At 51.2% G+C, this 16,525-nt stretch overlaps 1 protein-coding gene across 5 annotated transcripts in view; it reads right to left on the bottom strand.

Moving 5' to 3' along the window:
• CTIF (cap binding complex dependent translation initiation factor) overlaps positions 1 to 16,525 on the bottom strand; it is a 300,698-nt gene that overhangs the window by 191,372 nt on the left and 92,801 nt on the right. For all 5 annotated transcript variants that reach the window (XM_064294545.1, XM_064294549.1, XM_064294547.1 and 2 more), the window contains 3 exons: positions 11,591 to 11,664; positions 10,564 to 10,668; positions 4,651 to 4,726 (listed from right to left, as the gene is read on the bottom strand). In XM_064294545.1, the coding sequence (XP_064150615.1) occupies positions 4,651 to 4,726; positions 10,564 to 10,668; positions 11,591 to 11,664 (255 nt within the window). The remainder of the gene's footprint in view (positions 1 to 4,650; positions 4,727 to 10,563; positions 10,669 to 11,590; positions 11,665 to 16,525) is intronic.

The raw sequence follows: 16,525 nt of genomic DNA on the forward strand, positions 1-16,525 counted from the left end.
CAGCCCTCTGTGCTCCACTGACCTGAGGACACTGAAGGAGAATGAGGGGACCGTCTAGGGAGTGATCTGAGGAAGCTGTTGGGCACGTGTGGGGTGAGGCCGCACCCTGCGGAGCACAGAAATGCAAATTCCCAGACACTGAGGAGAAATCACTCCCTCAGTCACCACACCTCAGGTGAGGGAGCCCTCAGGTGGTAATCAGGCGGGGTGGTCTTGGGCCGAAGTCTAGGAACACTCCACACAAAATCGGCTGGACCTTTTCAGACTCGAGTTCCTTGCCCTCACACTGAACTTGGCTAAGTTTAACTTGGCTTTGATTACGGAGCCCCATCTTTCGTCCTTAGCATGGCCACCAGCCGCCCATCCCTCCAAGAACAGAGGTCAACACTTGTGACTCCCCAAACTCCGCACCACTCTGGGTCTCCCTGCAGGCCCAGGTGAAGCCGGCAGGTGTGGGGATGCCACCTGCACCCCCTCATGCAGTGGGAAAGCACTTCTCCTCATCTCTGCAGCTGATAGAAGCTTCTGGAGTTTGCCAACCTGATTCCCAGGAGTCTCAGGGGAAGAAAGGACTCTGGAGGATGTCAGGTCTTTGCACAGCAGGGGACATTTTTGGACAATTAGGTGCGTCCGTACACCTCTGTGTGGCTGCCTCCTTCACCTCCTCATCCTCTCCCTTGTGGGGAGGAAGGGCCTGAGAGCTGGCTTGGACCATTTTGGGGACAACTTGCACACTAAGCATCAATGAAGAGGTGTGGTCTGAGGAGCCTTTTGGAGCCTCCAGGGTGGTGCACTAGTGCCCTCTAGTGGGAGCAGATCACAATGCAGCTTTCTGTCCTGGCATGGTCTCGGCACCACCGATACTGGACCCTGGGACCATACCAGGCTCTAGGGCCCCATTAGGGGGCAGGATTACACATGATGGGAGCTAGAATATACAAACCACTGCCACGATGGCAGGCCGGCCAATCCCCCTCCTCTCATATACAATTCACAGTTGTGTTGTTGGGTGCCGTGGAGTCAATTCCAACTCCTAGCAACTCCATGTGACAGAGAATTGCCCCATAGGTTTTCATAGGCTGTGATCTTTACTGGATAAGATCACTAGATCTTTCTCCCATGGAGCTGCTGGCTGGGTTCGAACTGCCAACCTTTTGATTAGTAGCCAAGCACTTAACCATTGTGCCATCACACACAATTCACAGTAGAGGAGTCGAAAAAATGCAGGTGGGACAATAGCCTCATGTATGGCACCTACCCCAGGGCCCCACTCTAAGCCCAACTGTATCTCAGCTTCTGCCCTGCCCTGCCCCATAGTTTCATCGCCCTTGGGCCAAGCCTGATGCCCCTGAATCCATGTCACTGTGCTCAGAGCCCCCTGCTGCCCTCCCGTTGTACCTCTGAGGGGAACTGTATCCTATGCAACTCTCTCTCCCAAAGGTGTGAGCAAAGCCCTTGGCCCCTGAAGATCACTTAAGTGAGCAATGCTGTAAAATCTGGCTACTGGCCACCACCTATCCCGGTTCACCTGTTCTTCTCCCTCCAGCCACCACTACGGGGCAGGCAGATTGTGAAGACAATTCACAATTCCAACATCAGCCCTTGCCTACTAAATGCCTTTCATGGGTGGAGAACTGTGCCTGGCAACTGGGGCTCACAGAGGCACAGGGCATGATTCTTGGACTTGGGCACCTACTCTCTGCCCCAAGTCCTTGGGCAGCTCCAAGGGCTGATCCCCAGCAGCTCCAGTAATTGAAATACAGCCAGGTGGGATGCTCAGGGACAGGGTCCTTGGCTTTGGCTGGAGGGGGCTTGGCCAGGCACCCAGGTGTCAGCACCTGCCCTCTGATTGAGGCAGTCCTACCCAAGACCACTTCTGTGGCATGTACAGAGATAAGCTAGAACTTCCTGGAAATCTACAATAGGCATTAAATCTGGGGTGCACTGGGGCTTTCTGCTCTGTGCTTAGCCATTCATTTAAGCCCCAGACTCCAGAGACTGCAGCTGTACTGGGGAGAGAGGGAGGCTACGCACCCCACAGGGCTCTGTCCTGGGCAAGGCACCCAGCGTTGCTCATTTCCTCTACTAGACTGCGCACCTCTTCGGGGAACTGTAGCCTATGCATCTCTCTCTCTCTCAAAGGCTTGAGCAAAGCACTTGTCCCACAAAGATGAGTTAAGTGAGCAAGTGAAGGAAGGAAAAAGATAAGGCAGAAACATTTACTGCCCACCAAAGAGCCGTGTGTCCCCTGGCCCCTGCCAGCCCCTTTGTAGTTGGGTCGGGTGATGTCACTAGTTCTGCCCAAGGGACTATAAGTGGAAGTGATGCTTCTAGGCCATGACTACCAGGTCTCTCTTTGCCCCTCCCAGGATCACCTGGATGCCATGGGTTGACATGGCAGGGCCAGAGATGGAAGCCAACTGGATCCTTGAGCCCCCACTTTGGAAAGAAGCTGCCTTGGAGACCAGCTGGACCCTTGGCAGAATTTCAATAAGCAAGAAAGAAGATTCTCTGTGGGAAGCTGCTGAGGTTTGGGGCTTAATACCATGCCATGCCCTATCATGTCCTGATACAAGAGATGGGGGGAGAAATCATGTGTGTGTGTGCGCATGTGTGCATGTTTACAGACATGTCTCAAGAATCACACAGCAAGAGCACAGCCAGGTTCCTGTGAAAGTTCTGCAGGGAAGTAACTGGAGAAACTCATCCCAGAGGGACGGCCTGAACAAGAAGCCAGACCTCTCTTTGACCCTCCAATTCTTCAACAATCATTCACTCAAGAATACCGGGTGCTGGAGTTATGAAGGTGAATGAGACGTGGCTCCAGCCCCCAAGCAGCCCATAATGTAAGAGGGGAGTCAGACCATTAAGCAGGTGCCATGTGCCAGGAGCCATACACAGGGGTAGGAATATGGTGATTAGGGAGCTGGGCAGACAGACTATGGGACTGAGACCTGTGCATCTGGGAGGGCATCACAGAGGAGGTGTCCTGAGCCAGGATGAGTAGTCCTCAGGCAGAGGGGACTGCCTATGACAAAGCAAAGAGAGATGACAGACAGGGCTGCCTGGGGGCAAGAGGCACAGGCTGGGTGAAGCGAGCTGGGAAAGAGACCACACAGGTGGGCTGGGTCAGGTCACAAAAGCTCCTGTCTGGTGAGGGTTGGAGCATGGACAGAAGGCAGAGGGGAGGGTGGATGGGAAGGGGTAAGGGCAGAGATGGGATCTGGGCCTCTATGAGGTAGGGAGGGGGCTGGGTAGCAGAGCTGGCAGCACTCTAATGCTTCTCTGACTCCCGTGGCAGTGCTGGGGGCCCCAGGCTAGCACTGGGTGTCCCCCCTCTGGGTAGTCTTCAATGGGGTGCTTAGCATACCCCAGGGTGTTTGGAAATGACTATTGATAGTCAGTGATGGAGGACAAGGTACAGTAAATATCCTATATTGCACTGAACAGTCCCATACATTAAGAATTTTCCCACCCCAAAAGCTAAAGTGAGGTGAGCTGACCCTCAGGGTCTGAGCTGGACTGCTGAGCCAGATGCCCTGTCAGTGAGGGGCGTCAGAGAACTCCAGGAAATCTCAGCAACATCCTTCCCCTGCGCTCTCAGGACCTCCGTTTCCACCACCAGAGATCCGTTCTTTGGGATCAAGAAGGCTACCAGCCTTGTCCTAATGGCACCCATGTGGGATGTGACCACCCCAGGCGAGGTCAAGCCATGAGCATTATCAGCTACAACTTTAGGTTTAAAATGGCTGGAAATTATCCCAACTTGATGAAAACTATAAACTTCCAGACCCAGAAGTTCAATAAACCCCAAGCAGGAGAAACAGAAACACCACACCAACATGTATCATAATCAGCTTGCTGAGGCCTTAACGCTATGTACATGCCATTGTCTCTCACGAACAGGCCTATGGCATGAACACAGAACACACAATACAGGAAGGACACAAAGGGAGTAGGAGGAGAAGAAGGGACGTAGGAAAATGACAGGAGAGACTCAGGAAGGCATAAGGGTGACGGGGGGGGTGTGGTGGCAGGTCACCAGCGGCGAAGGCTTGGCCAGGTGAGGGTCTGTCGCTCTTACCTGCAGCAGCCCCAACCCAACCCCTGGAAGCCGCTAGATTCCTACTGTTTCTGCCAACAATCCAGCACTCTAAGCATCTAGAGGCCTAGAGTCACTGTCCTTTGCTGAGTGAATCCTCCCTGTCCTGGAGCCTGGCCTGATGCAGGGAAAGGAACCTGATTGACGGCAGACTAGGCAGGCACAGCAGATACCTGGAGGTTTGCAGGAAAACTCCACTTTTAAAAACAGTCCTACCCACAGTAGGAACCCAGCGGCCTCGGAACTCACTGCAGGAGAAACTTCCAAGTTAGGTGAGGTGTAAGTTGATGGCCCACTTCATTGCTGGGGCATACCAGGTCTGCCACCAGTGACCCTGGCATAGCTGAGAATGGGGTGCCATACACACTGTCATAGCGGGACACCCTAAACCATGGCAGGTGCCCACTGCCCACTGCCGTACCAAGGGTGGCGCCCCCTGCTGGAGCAAGGGGCCAGTTGGAGTGCTTAGGCCCTGCCCAGTAAAGGATCAGGACAGGGGACATTGGGATTGGGGTGGGGGACGAGGGGGACTCTCCCCCTGCACCTACCTGCCAGGCCGGGAGGACCTTCTCGATGTCATTCAGGTTGATCCCTTCCCCATCTTCCAGCTTCCCTTTGCCACACCTGGACCAGAAAAGACAGGACGGCACTGAACGAATGGCTCATTCACACATTCTGTTCCAGCCTGAACAGCAGGGAGGGGAGGGTGCTCGGGAGACAGTTGGTTCTGCCCTCCCCAAGGCCTGAAAACCAGTCTGTCCCACCCCAGAGGAAGCGGCCCTGGAGATGTGCCACTTCTCGCCAGGCCTAGCAACACAGGCCCTACCATGAGGGCACAGGACGCCAGCCACACAGGCAGGAATCACCAGGGCGCCTGGGATAAAAAAGGCGGTCATTAACGCGATATCCAACAGGTAGGGAGGTGAGAGTTACTGTAGTTCCCCTTGACCCTTCCTGGCAAAGTAGCACAGATCCTTGCTAATGAACACTCCGAAGCTCTTCACAGCCCTACTAGAACCTGTCCTGCTTGCCCCATTACATCCAGGGGGAAACCAGTGAACAGAGAGGCAAAGTAATGTCCTCAAGGCCACACAGGCTAGTCCAGCAAGCCCCTCTCAGACACTGCAGGTTTCATCTTTGTGCCCTAAGTGGGTGTACCCCCAGCAAAAGCCACTAGCTAGCCCAGAGGTTCACTTGGCAAAGGTCTGTTTCTTCTGCATATGTAAGGGTACAGACAATGACACTGGACTGCCAGGGTTGAATCCCGGCTTCACCCCTTATTAACTGGATGACTTGGGCAAGTCGCTTAACCTCTCTGTACCTCAGTTTCCTCATTTGTAAAACAGGGATTATAACAGTGCTTAACACCATAAAAAGGAGCCCTGGTGGTGCAATGGTTAAGCACTCATCTGCTAACTAAAAGGTTGGTGGTTCGAACCCACCCAGTAGCTCTGCAGGAGACAAGACCTGGTGATCTGCTCTCATAAAGATTATAGCCTGGAAAACCTTATGGGGCAGTTCTACCCAGTCATATGGGGTCACTATGAGTCAGAATCAACATGACAATGGCACCCAACAACAGCAACAACAACATGGTAAGAAAGTTGGAGAATTAAATTAGTTAATGTATCTAAGTGCTTAGAACTGTGCCTAGCACACAGCAAGCATGATATAAAGTTAGTGCTATCATTATTACTACTGCTGCTGCTATTATCATTTATTATTAGGGCAGAGAGGCAGCCTGGGGATTGATTAAGAGCACAGGCTCTAGAGCCAACCCAACTTCAGGCAAGTTACTTAGTTTCTGGCTGTCCTAGTTTCTTCACCTGTCAAAGTGAAGGTAACAGCAGTCCCCGCCTCCCTGGGTTGTGACGGGTTTTACGCAAGTTAAAATGAAGGAAACACTTAGAACAGGGAATCACACAAGGCCAGTGCGCAGTCAGCTACTACTAAGTGCAATTAGTTAACACTACTGTTACTATTATTTTTTTACTGTTACTATTATTGGCTGAGGTACAGTGAGGGCCACCCAGTGGGTTGGTGGCAGGATTTCCCAGCTGCAGTTAACGCAGCTCTCAAATTTAGTAATTCGTTCATTTGTTCAAATACCTACCAAGCATCGCTTATGTTCTCAGCCCTGTCTAGCTCTCTTGGGGTCATCAAAAATAAATGCAACGCGGTTCCTGCCCTCCGACAGCTCATAGCTCTCAGCACAAAGTCCTAAGCTCACCCAATAGGTCGGTAAGCCTGATCACCACTAGGGGGCAGCATGAGTTGGTGTATTAAAAGCCCTGGCAGCCAGAGGAAGAGAATGGCTGGCTGCAAAAGCCTGCGAAAGCTTCGGTGGAAGACAGGCATGGGGTTATGATTTAAGCCTCATTCAGTTTTTCAGCAAACACTTCTGAGCTGGGATCCAGGTGTAAAGAGTGCACAGAACTGGACCTCTTGGCATCTGGTGTAACTGACAAGGCATCTAATCCTCCCATTGCAGGGTGGGCAGCGCCGTGTCAGGGACCAGCAGAGTGCACCACAGAACCCGGAGGAGCAGCGTCTTGAGCAGAGGGAGGGGCAAGGCTTCCCTGAGGATGAGATGTCAGGGGAGCCGCGAGCTGGCCAAGCACAGAGAAGATGGGAGTGTTCCAAGAAGAAAAAGGGGTCAGCACAGACCGTGCTGTGAGCAGGGCACGATGCATTCCCCGTGTCTAATGGGGTGGGGCGCAAGGAGGTAGGGAGAGGACCAAGATGGAGCTGGAGGGGCGAGGCTTGCAGGGCAGCTCAGGTGTTGGCAGGTAGCGCTGCAGTGGGAGCAGGTGAGGTGGATGTAACAGGCATGAGGGAAAAGAGGAAAACTCCTGGCCTCCCCCCCCCCCGCCCCCGCAATGTGCTGGGCTACATTGTGGAGAAAGATCTGGAGACATCCATCCATCCTTTAACTGATAAATCTGTGTTTTGTGCAAGACACAGCAGTGGGGGGAGGACTGGGGAGGAGGGAACTGAGGACTCCTGGAGTAACTCAATGGCTCATCCCCCCCCCCCACCCCATGTGACGTGTGGGCATAACCAGCTCACATACCCTATTCCCCTCGGGGCGGCAAGAGCGTGCACTGAGCTCCAACCACAAGCCGGGCACCACTGGCACCCTACAGATGTGGCTTTCCATCTCTCTTCAGCAGCCCCTAGGTGGGGCCGCGGGTGGCATACAGGGGAGGCCCATCCTGCCTCCCTGAGAGCTGCAGGTTGGGAGGGCAGAAGATTGCTACAGACCAGCTGAGTCACCACTGCCAACAGGGTTTCCAAGGCAACCGCTTTCTCCAATTCCTGTCCCTCCATGGAAACACAGGCTGCAGGAGGCCTTGGCAACTGAGTGGTGCTCTGCGTCCTCTGGGATGCTGCAGTGGCTGGGCCTCCGAGTCCTTGTCCAGTGCAGCAGGATTCTAGGGCAATGCAGTTCCCAGCCCAGCCACTGGGTGGCCGCAGGATGCTTCACCCAGACTCCCCTGGAGCCCAACAGTGAGAGGGTTTGGCCAGAGAGCCAGGTGTCCAAAGGAGATGCCAAGAGACTCAGCAAGTCTGGTGAGCCTGGGCGAGGACTCAGACACCGCTGGTGAGTAGGGCACTGGTTACTCCGGCCTCAGAGTGCACCCTGCCTCCCAGCACAGGGGGATCTTTCCTCGTGGAAGAGTCACTTATCGCTACTGCCAAGTAGTATCTTTGCTATGAAGCTAATTTGTGTGGATGGTGGAGACACCTTCAGAAAGCCTGACTTCAACACACATCCCCCACGGAGCCACCTGCGGTCAGTAAGGCAGTGCTATCACTTCTAGCCTCTGGGCCTCAGTTTCCCCACTGTGTTTACCATCTATGTGTTCCCAGGGAACACAAGAGACGGAGCTACCCAGGGCAGTGCCACTTCCTACCAGAAGCCTTTCCCAGACAGTTCACCCCGCAAAGGTGCTCTCTGCTCTAATCCTGTTTGCATTTACTTTATCTAACCGCCCACCTGACATCTTATTTTACACTGTTTACTCTCTAAATGTCTACACCACTTTTTCCCTATACAGTTTCAATCACAAATGGGTTTATGCCTCCTTTTTCCAGTAGACCGAACGGTCCTGCTGGGTGGGAACATATTTTACACAGCTGTGTGCGTGTGTGTATGTGCATGCGTGCGTGCGTGTGCGTGTGTTTTCCTCAAGGTACCCAGCTCCACGTGGGGGACCCAGCAGGCCAGCTACAGTGGGCTTTAGAAATGTGAAATGCTCGTCCTGTTCCCATGGCAAACCCAAGCTCCAGCCTGCTCCTGAGGCACATGGGAAGCCTCGCCCCTGCTGAGCACCCATTCCTGATCACCACCTGCTGACAGGAGGTGGCCCTTCCTGAACACAAACGTGTAGGGGACACAGCCCTGTGCAGGAGGTGAGCAGGTAAATGGCTCCCCTGCTGTTAGAGGTGTGGCTGGGCAAGCAGCAGGCAGGGTGAGGAGGCCGGAGTTAGGGTCAGGGGAGCCTCAAGCTGTGTCTCTCCTTTGCTTTATCTCCTTCTACCTGGGTGCTTCCATGCTTAGTGCCCTCCAGGAGCCATCTCTCCTCTCCACCCAAAGGAAAACAGCCCCTCAAGAGTTCTGACGGAGCTTATAGCTGGCAGGGCAATCAGAAGGGAGGTGAGAGCCTGGGGCGCCTGGGATAGCGATACCATGATGGCCTCACCCATCAGGTACTGTGCAGGCAATTCTGCATAAAATTTAAGAGGGCTAAGTCGATTTAAGAATACCCTGCTACAGTTATCCAGACATTGCACGGTGTCAGAAGGCCTGGTCTTAAATCATGGCTCTGCTACTTGGGCAGGTTGTTTAACCTCTCTGAGCAGCATTTCTCTTACCTCTACAATGGGGACAGGAACATCTGTCTCCTGGCTTGCTCCTCATTGCATTACTATGAGACCAGTGCTATTGAGAGACGGGTGGGGTGGCCTCTAGGGGTGTGTGTGGGGGGGAGGGGGAGTAAAAGAGGATGTGTGAGAGGCAGAAGAGTGCCGCACAGCACATGCGGAGTGGAGGGGTCCAATGGGATCAGTTACGTTCACATCTGAAGTGACTGGGAGATAAGAACGGACAGGGAAGGAAAAATAGAAGCCATTTGTATGATAAAAAACAAAACAAAAAGGAAAATAACAAGTGTTGGCAAGGATGTGGAAAAACTGGAGCCCTCGTGCATTGCTGGTGGGAATGTAAAATGGTGCGGCTGCTGTGGAGACCAGCTGGGAGGCCCCTCAGTAAGTTAAACGTTGAACTACCACATGACCCAGCAATTCCACTCCTAGACATACACCCTAGAGAACTGAAAACAGGTACTCAAACAAATACTTGTACACCAATGTTCATAACAGCAGTATTTGCAATAGTCAAAAGGTGGAAACAACCCAGATGTTCATCAGTGGATGAACAGATAAACAAAATGTGGTATACACGTACAGTGGAATATTACTTAGTCATGAAAAGGAATGGAGTTCTAACATATGTTACAACATAAACTGTAGCATATAGTATGTCCAAAAACATGCTAAGTGAAAGAAACCAGACACAAAAGGTCACATATTGTATGATTCCATTTATATGAAATATCCAGAATAGGTCAATCCAGAGAGACAGAAAGCAGACTGGTGGTTGCCAGGGGCTGGAAGAGAAGGGAATGAGGAATCATTGCTTAATGGGTGGGGGGGAGGGGGCAGGTATTTTGGGGTGATGGAGATGTTTTGGAAATAGAGGTGGTGGTTATACATTATGAATGTATTCAATGCCTCTAAATTGTTTAAAGTTGTTAATTTTATGTTATGTGAGTTTTACTTCAATAAAAAGTATTTTTTAAAAAATAGACGCCAACTGTTCCCCACCCATGTCCAGCTGGAGTCTCATCCCCGCTGTGGGGTCAGCCCAGGCCCTGACAACGTCTTTAAAAAGGGAAGGCACTGCCAATACCTGAAGTAACTAAAGGGCAAGATAAGCCCGTGTAAAATCAAGCACTAGAGCAGTGATTCTCCAAGAGCGGTCTACGGACCGGCAGCATCACCTGAGAGCTCGGGAGAAATGCAATTCCCAGGCCTCACTGCAGATCTACCCTATCAGGGACTCTGAGTGGGGCCCATGATCTGGGTGCTCACTAGCCTGCAGGTGATTCTGATACAGGTTCAAATTTGAGGATGGCTGCGCCAGATGATTGACAACCCAGGGCCATCGCGGATGGTCAGGGAGGGGCGTGGGCAGTGTGGGCTGGAGGGGCCGGCTGTGAAGGCTGGAGGGATTCCCGGGGGAAGCCGGTAAGCCCGCAGTTCTGCGGCGGAGAAAGAAGCATCCGGGCATTAGAAAAGCCCCTACTCGGCCTGCTCACCTGGTGCTGCGGTACAGCCATGCCTGCGCCCACCAGACCCCACCCCTGTGTCAGAACCCCTGGTCCCTTCCCCCTTACCCGTCTCGGTCGATGTGTGGCAGAGGCTGCCTGGGCGTGTGTCGCAGTTTCCGGTGGAACTGGGTGAAGTCTAGCTTTTCGGGCTGCAGGTCCCAGGTGGCACCACTAGAGGGCGAGAAATGCGAGACAAGGGGGAGACAGGCCCAGTTACTGATAGGACCAGGTACCCCAGGCTGAACCGGGGCAAGGAAGTGTTCTCAGAAAGACGCAGGCAGGAGGGGGAGGCCACTCACATGCAAGGGCAGGGGCCCCTCAGAATGGAGCCTGAGGTGTCAGTTGTGTGCCCACAGACATAGGAAGGGGGCTCCATGGGACATCCTCACCTTCTCTCTACCTTGCTGTGTGAAGTGCATGCTTAGAAAACAAGCATGGGCATGATACTTACTTTACAGTGGTTCCCGTGCCCTGAGGAACCTTGGCCAACACCTGCCCCTCCAACTTGGTCCACCAGAAACCTTCTAGAGTCTGAACCACTCACAATCTATCTGTGCCAGGCCCCTCTGCAGACAACCCCATTCCAAACCTCAGGTGGGGAGCAGTGGGGGTCTGTGGCCACAGCTGCTGTCCTGAACCTTGACACAATGGGCACCAGATCAGGCCCAGCATCCACAGTGGGCCATTCCCTTTGCTCTTCCATCTCCCCAGGGTCCCCCCTCTGCTTTCTCTCCCTCTCCTCTTTGGCTGGACTATCTGTTTCTGTCTTGTCTTTTCCCCCAGGCCTCTCTTCTCTCTGCCTCCTCTTCCGTTCTCTTAGATCTCTCTTTTCCCTTTGATGTTCTCTCTCTCATTTTCCTTCCTTTGATCTCCCTATCTCCTATCTCCTCTCTCTGACCTTCTCCTTCTTCAGCTTCATCCTCCCTACTTCAGTCCTCGCTCTTTGTTTCTTTCTATCTCATGATTGGCCAGCAATCCACATTTTCTCAGCCCCAAAGATTACCCATGGCACTTGGCACTGGCGCACAGGACAAAGTAAGCTAGTGTCTCAACTGGGACCATACCCCACAGAGAAAGGAGGCTGGGAACTCACCTGAAGGAATCAAAGGTGTTGGCTGCCCAGATGTCTGTGCCCAGCATGTCCAGAGAGTTGTCTTTGCTGCCATTCTGGAAGAGACAGGGGATTAAAAAGGCGGAATTATTTTCTTGGCAAGGATGTTGAGAAACAAGTGGGTGGACGGTAATTCCTAAGGCTTAAACCCAAGAGGGCTACAGAGCCCCTCCCTGTCTCCCTTGGCTGGCCATCCTGGAAAGCACAGAGGCTGGAGTGAGCCAATGGAGTAAATGTGCTAGCTGGTGCACCCATAAAGAGTCAAGAGGACCCTATGGAGGACTCCTAGCCTCCCCCCAGCAGGCACAGGCCCTTGTTTCACTGGTGTTTTTTACAGATGCATGCAATTAGGTACAGAGACGACCCAGGCCTCTGCTGCCCCTGGCCCACTGCCACCAGTACCAGCCTGATGGCGGTAGTTTCTCCCCAGTTAGGGGCTCTGCAGAGCCAGGCAAACTGGGGGGTCCACAGAGAGGTGACTTTGTTTAGAGTTAAGCTCCACTCCCCAAAATTAGGCAGAGTTCAGAAGCCCCCAGTGACCACGGCGACATCAACAATTGAATTTCTCACTAAAGCAACCCTCTCCAGTCTTCATCCCCCAATGTTTCCTATGGGATCCACCCCACAGACAGAAAACCCTTCACTTGATCCAGTCCCTGTGATTTGGTTTCTCTGCCCTTCGGCTGATGATCTCCTCAACAAGTTCTCCAGACACCATCCATCCTCCCTTATCCCTACTGTCTGGTTCCATCATCACACTCCTCAAAAAAAATTTCCACGTAAACTAAAGCTGAACATGGGCGTGCCTTATGACCCAGGAATTCACTCCTAGGTATAAACACAACAGAAATGTGCATGTCTGTCCACCAAGAGACACACACACAAAGCTATATGGCAGCACTATACGCAATTGCCCCAAACTGGAAACCACTCCAATGCCTATCAACAGTTGACTGGATACATAAATTGTGGTAGGTTCACATATGCTAATATTACACAGCAGTGAGAATATAGGAATTAAAAAAACATGCAACAACATAAATTCCACAAACACGGTGTGGAGCAAAATCATCCAGACACAAAAGAATCCCTACTGTATGGTTCAACTGATACAAAATTTAAGAACAGGCAAACTAACTAATCTATGGTGACAGAACTTAGTAACTGGAAGGAGGCACCAGGGGCTCCTGGGGGGAGAGGAGCTGGTAATGTCCTGTTTCTTGATCTGGGTACTGCTTACATGGGTGTGTTCAGTTTGTGAAAATCCACTGAACTGTACCCTTATGTACACTTTTCTCTCTGTTTTATGGCCTTCTGGCTGGATTCCTCATAGCCTCCTGTCTTAGTCATCTAGTACAGCTATAACAGGAATACTACAAGTGGATGGCCTCAACAAACAGAAGTTTATTCCTTCACAGTCTAGTAGTCTAGAAGTCCAAATTCAGGGCATCAGCTCCAGGCGAAGGCTCTCTCTCTCCGTTGACTCTGGAGAAAGGTCCTCCTCATCAATCTTCCCTGGTTGAGGACCTTCTCAGCATAGGAACCCCAGGTCCAAAGGATGGGCTATTCTACTGGCTCTTGTTTCTTGGTGGTGTGAGGTCTCCCATGTCTCTCTGTTCTCTTTTATGTCTTAAAAGAGACTGGCTTAAGACACAATCTAATCTTGTAGACTGAGTCTTGCCTTATTAACACAACTGCCACTAATCCCATCTCCTTAACATCATAAGGATAGGATTTACAACACCTAGGAAAATCACATCAGATGACAAAATGGTGGACAATCACACAATATCGGGAATCACGGCCTAGCCAAATTGATACACATATTTTGGGGGGACACAAATCAATCCATGACACCTCCCTAGTCCTCATTTTTTTTAATAATTTTTATTGTGCTTTAAGTGAAAGTTTACAAATCAAGTCAGTCTCTCACACAAAAACTTATATACACCTTGATACATACTCCCAATTGCTCTCCCCCTAATGAGACAGGCCGCTCCCTCCCTCCACTCTCTCTTTTCGTGTCCATTTCACCAGGTTCTAACTCCCTCTACCCTTTCATCTCCCCTCCAGGCAGGAGATGCCAACATAGTCTCAAGTGTCCACCTGATCCAAGAAGCTCACTCCTCACCAGCATCTCTCTCCAACCCATTGTCCAGTCCAATCCATGTCTGAAGAGTTGGCTTCGGGAATGGTTCCTATCCTGGGCCAACAGAAGGTCTGGGGGCCATGACCACCAGGGTCCCTCTAGTCTCAGTCAGATCATTAAGTCTGGTCTTATGAGAATTAGGGGTCTGCATCCCCTGCTCTCCTGCTCCCTCAGGGGTTCTCTGTTGTGTTCCCTGTCAGGGCAGTCATTGGTTGTAGCCAGGCACCATCTAGTTCTTCTGGTCTCAGGATGATGTAGTCCTTGGTTCATGTGGCCCTTTCTGTCTCTTGGGCTCGTAATCACTTTGTGTCCTTGGTGTTCTTCATTCTCCTTTGATCCACGTGGGTTGAGACCAATTGATGCATCTTAGATGGCTGCTTGCTAGTGTTTAAGACCCCAGATGCCACTCTTCAAAGTGGGATGCAAAATGTTTTCTTAATAGATTTTATTATGCCAATTGACTTAGATATCCCCTGAAACCATGCTCCCCAAACCCCTGCACCTGCTACACTGACCTTTGAAGCATTCAGTTTATTCAGGAAGCTTCTATGCTTTTGGTTTAGTGCAGTTGTGCTTACCTCCCCTGTATTGTGTGTTGTCTTTCCCTTCACCTAAAGTAGTTCTTATCTACTATCTAATTAGTGAATACCCCTCTCCCACCCTCTCTCCTTCCCCCCTCCCTCTCATAACCACAAAAAAAATATTTTCTTCTCCGTTTAAACTATTTCTCAAGTTCTTATAATAGTGGTCTTATACAATATTTGTCCTGTTGCAACTGACTAATTTCACTCAGCATAATGCCTTCCAGGTTCCTCCTGTTATGAAATGTTTCACAGATTCCTCACTGTTCTTTATCGATGCGTAGTATTCCATTGTGTGACTATACCATAATTTATTTATCCATTCATCCATTGATGGGCACCTTGGTTGCTTCCATCTTTTTGCTTTTGTAAACAGTGCTGCAATAAACATGGGTGTGCATATATCTGTTCGTGTAAAGGCTCGTATTTCTCTAGGATATATTCTGAGGAGTGGGATTGCTGGATCCTATGGTAGTTCTATTTCTAGCTTTTTAAGGAAGTGCCAAATCGATTTCTAAAGTGGTTGTACATTTTACATTCCCACTCCTAGTCCTCATTTTTGAGACCTTTCTGCAGGGCCTAATTTTATTGACATCACTCTGATTAACCTGTCCTGGGACCCATCATTTCTCAGATCCACTTGATCATACATTGGCTTATCTTCTCGGGAGCACCTGCCATGTGCCTGAGCCTGGACAAATACTGAGGATAAAAATATGAAGAAGTCACAGACTTGCCCTCAAAGAATGGGATGAGATGACACACACATATTAAGTAATTACAATACAGTGTGGTATGTGCTCTGATTTCAAGGTGTGGCAGTAGGACCAAAGTACAGGCAACTCTCCCGAGGAGGTCAGACAAGCAGAGGGAAAAGGAGGAAAGGAGTGATCCAAGCAAGGTAGTGGTGTGTGGAAAGGAATCATGGCAGAATAGAAGGCATTCTGGGTAACTTTAAGGCCTTCCGGGTTTGCGCAGGGAGCATGGTGGGGCTGGGAGTAGCTGGAGAGTGTGTGTCAAGGGACTCCAAGGTTAGTGAGTTGGTGTTCTCCAAGATTACCCACCCTCGGTCCTTGTCAGGACCTACTGGGGACCCCACAAGTGCCCCTTGGTGATCAACCATCCTCTTATCTACAAGCCCCTTTTACAAGGATGGTACATCATGGCCCTCCTTCCTGAAATCAGCAGATGGCCTTCTCATGTCCTCACAGCCATACACCAAGTGACTACACAGACCCAGGCCAGCTCAGGCTGTTCTCTGGCCTCTCCAACTCCCACTTCCTCAGGAGCCTTGAAGAGTCTCACCTACTGTCCTCCTTAGTACCTACCCAGCCAGCCCTCTCCCGCTGCTGACCACAGCCAACATCACCCTAGTGTCTGGACAATGCTAAGCCTCATACTAACTCTCTCCCTCAATTAGGCTAACATTCCCTGGATGGCAGGGACCCTGGCTTCTCTTTTCTGTTGTATCCCCCTGCCTATTCACCCCCACCCCAGGCTTGTAACCCAGTATCATCCATTAAATATTTTGTAGCATGGACTCTGTGGCCAAGCACTGACAGCTCTCCATCACTGGCTACTTAAATGATATTCTCCAGCTTATTATTCCATGGTGGGTCCTGGTGGCCATAGCATTTCTCTGAGCACAGCCTCCTCCCAGCCCTGAGACCACCCAGCCCCTGCCCCCCAGGTTGCTGAGATGCCAAAGTTCTGAGAGGTCCTATCAGAAACAATTGTCCTTTTCAGTGGGTAGTTTTTAGCACTTACACACTGTGGGATCCTTCACAACAGCCCCTTCTACCGGCAATTAGAGGGCCCCATGCCAGGGTGAGCCATAATGCTCTCAGAACAGATCACAAATGGGTAACCAGCACTTTTAACTGCATGGAAAAGGCAGTGGAAGCACCCTGCCCCTAAGCAGGGAAACTGAGGCTCCTACTGGGGGCAGAGCTAACTCCAGCTCAGGGGAGGGCAGACCCCAGGAAGGCCCAAGAATAGCAATGATGGTAACAGCAGGTACTGACATAGAACTCACAACACTTTAGGCACCATCTGAGCACTGGACATTTATTATAATCCTGTTGTTCTTCTTAGCTGCTGTTGAGTCAGCAGGGCTCATGGCGACACCATGCACAATAGAACAAAATGCTGCCCAGTCCTGCACCATCCCATAATTAGTTGTAGATC

Source organism: Loxodonta africana, chromosome 11 (assembly GCF_030014295.1).
Source record: "Loxodonta africana isolate mLoxAfr1 chromosome 11, mLoxAfr1.hap2, whole genome shotgun sequence".
Lineage (NCBI taxonomy): Eukaryota > Metazoa > Chordata > Mammalia > Proboscidea > Elephantidae > Loxodonta > Loxodonta africana.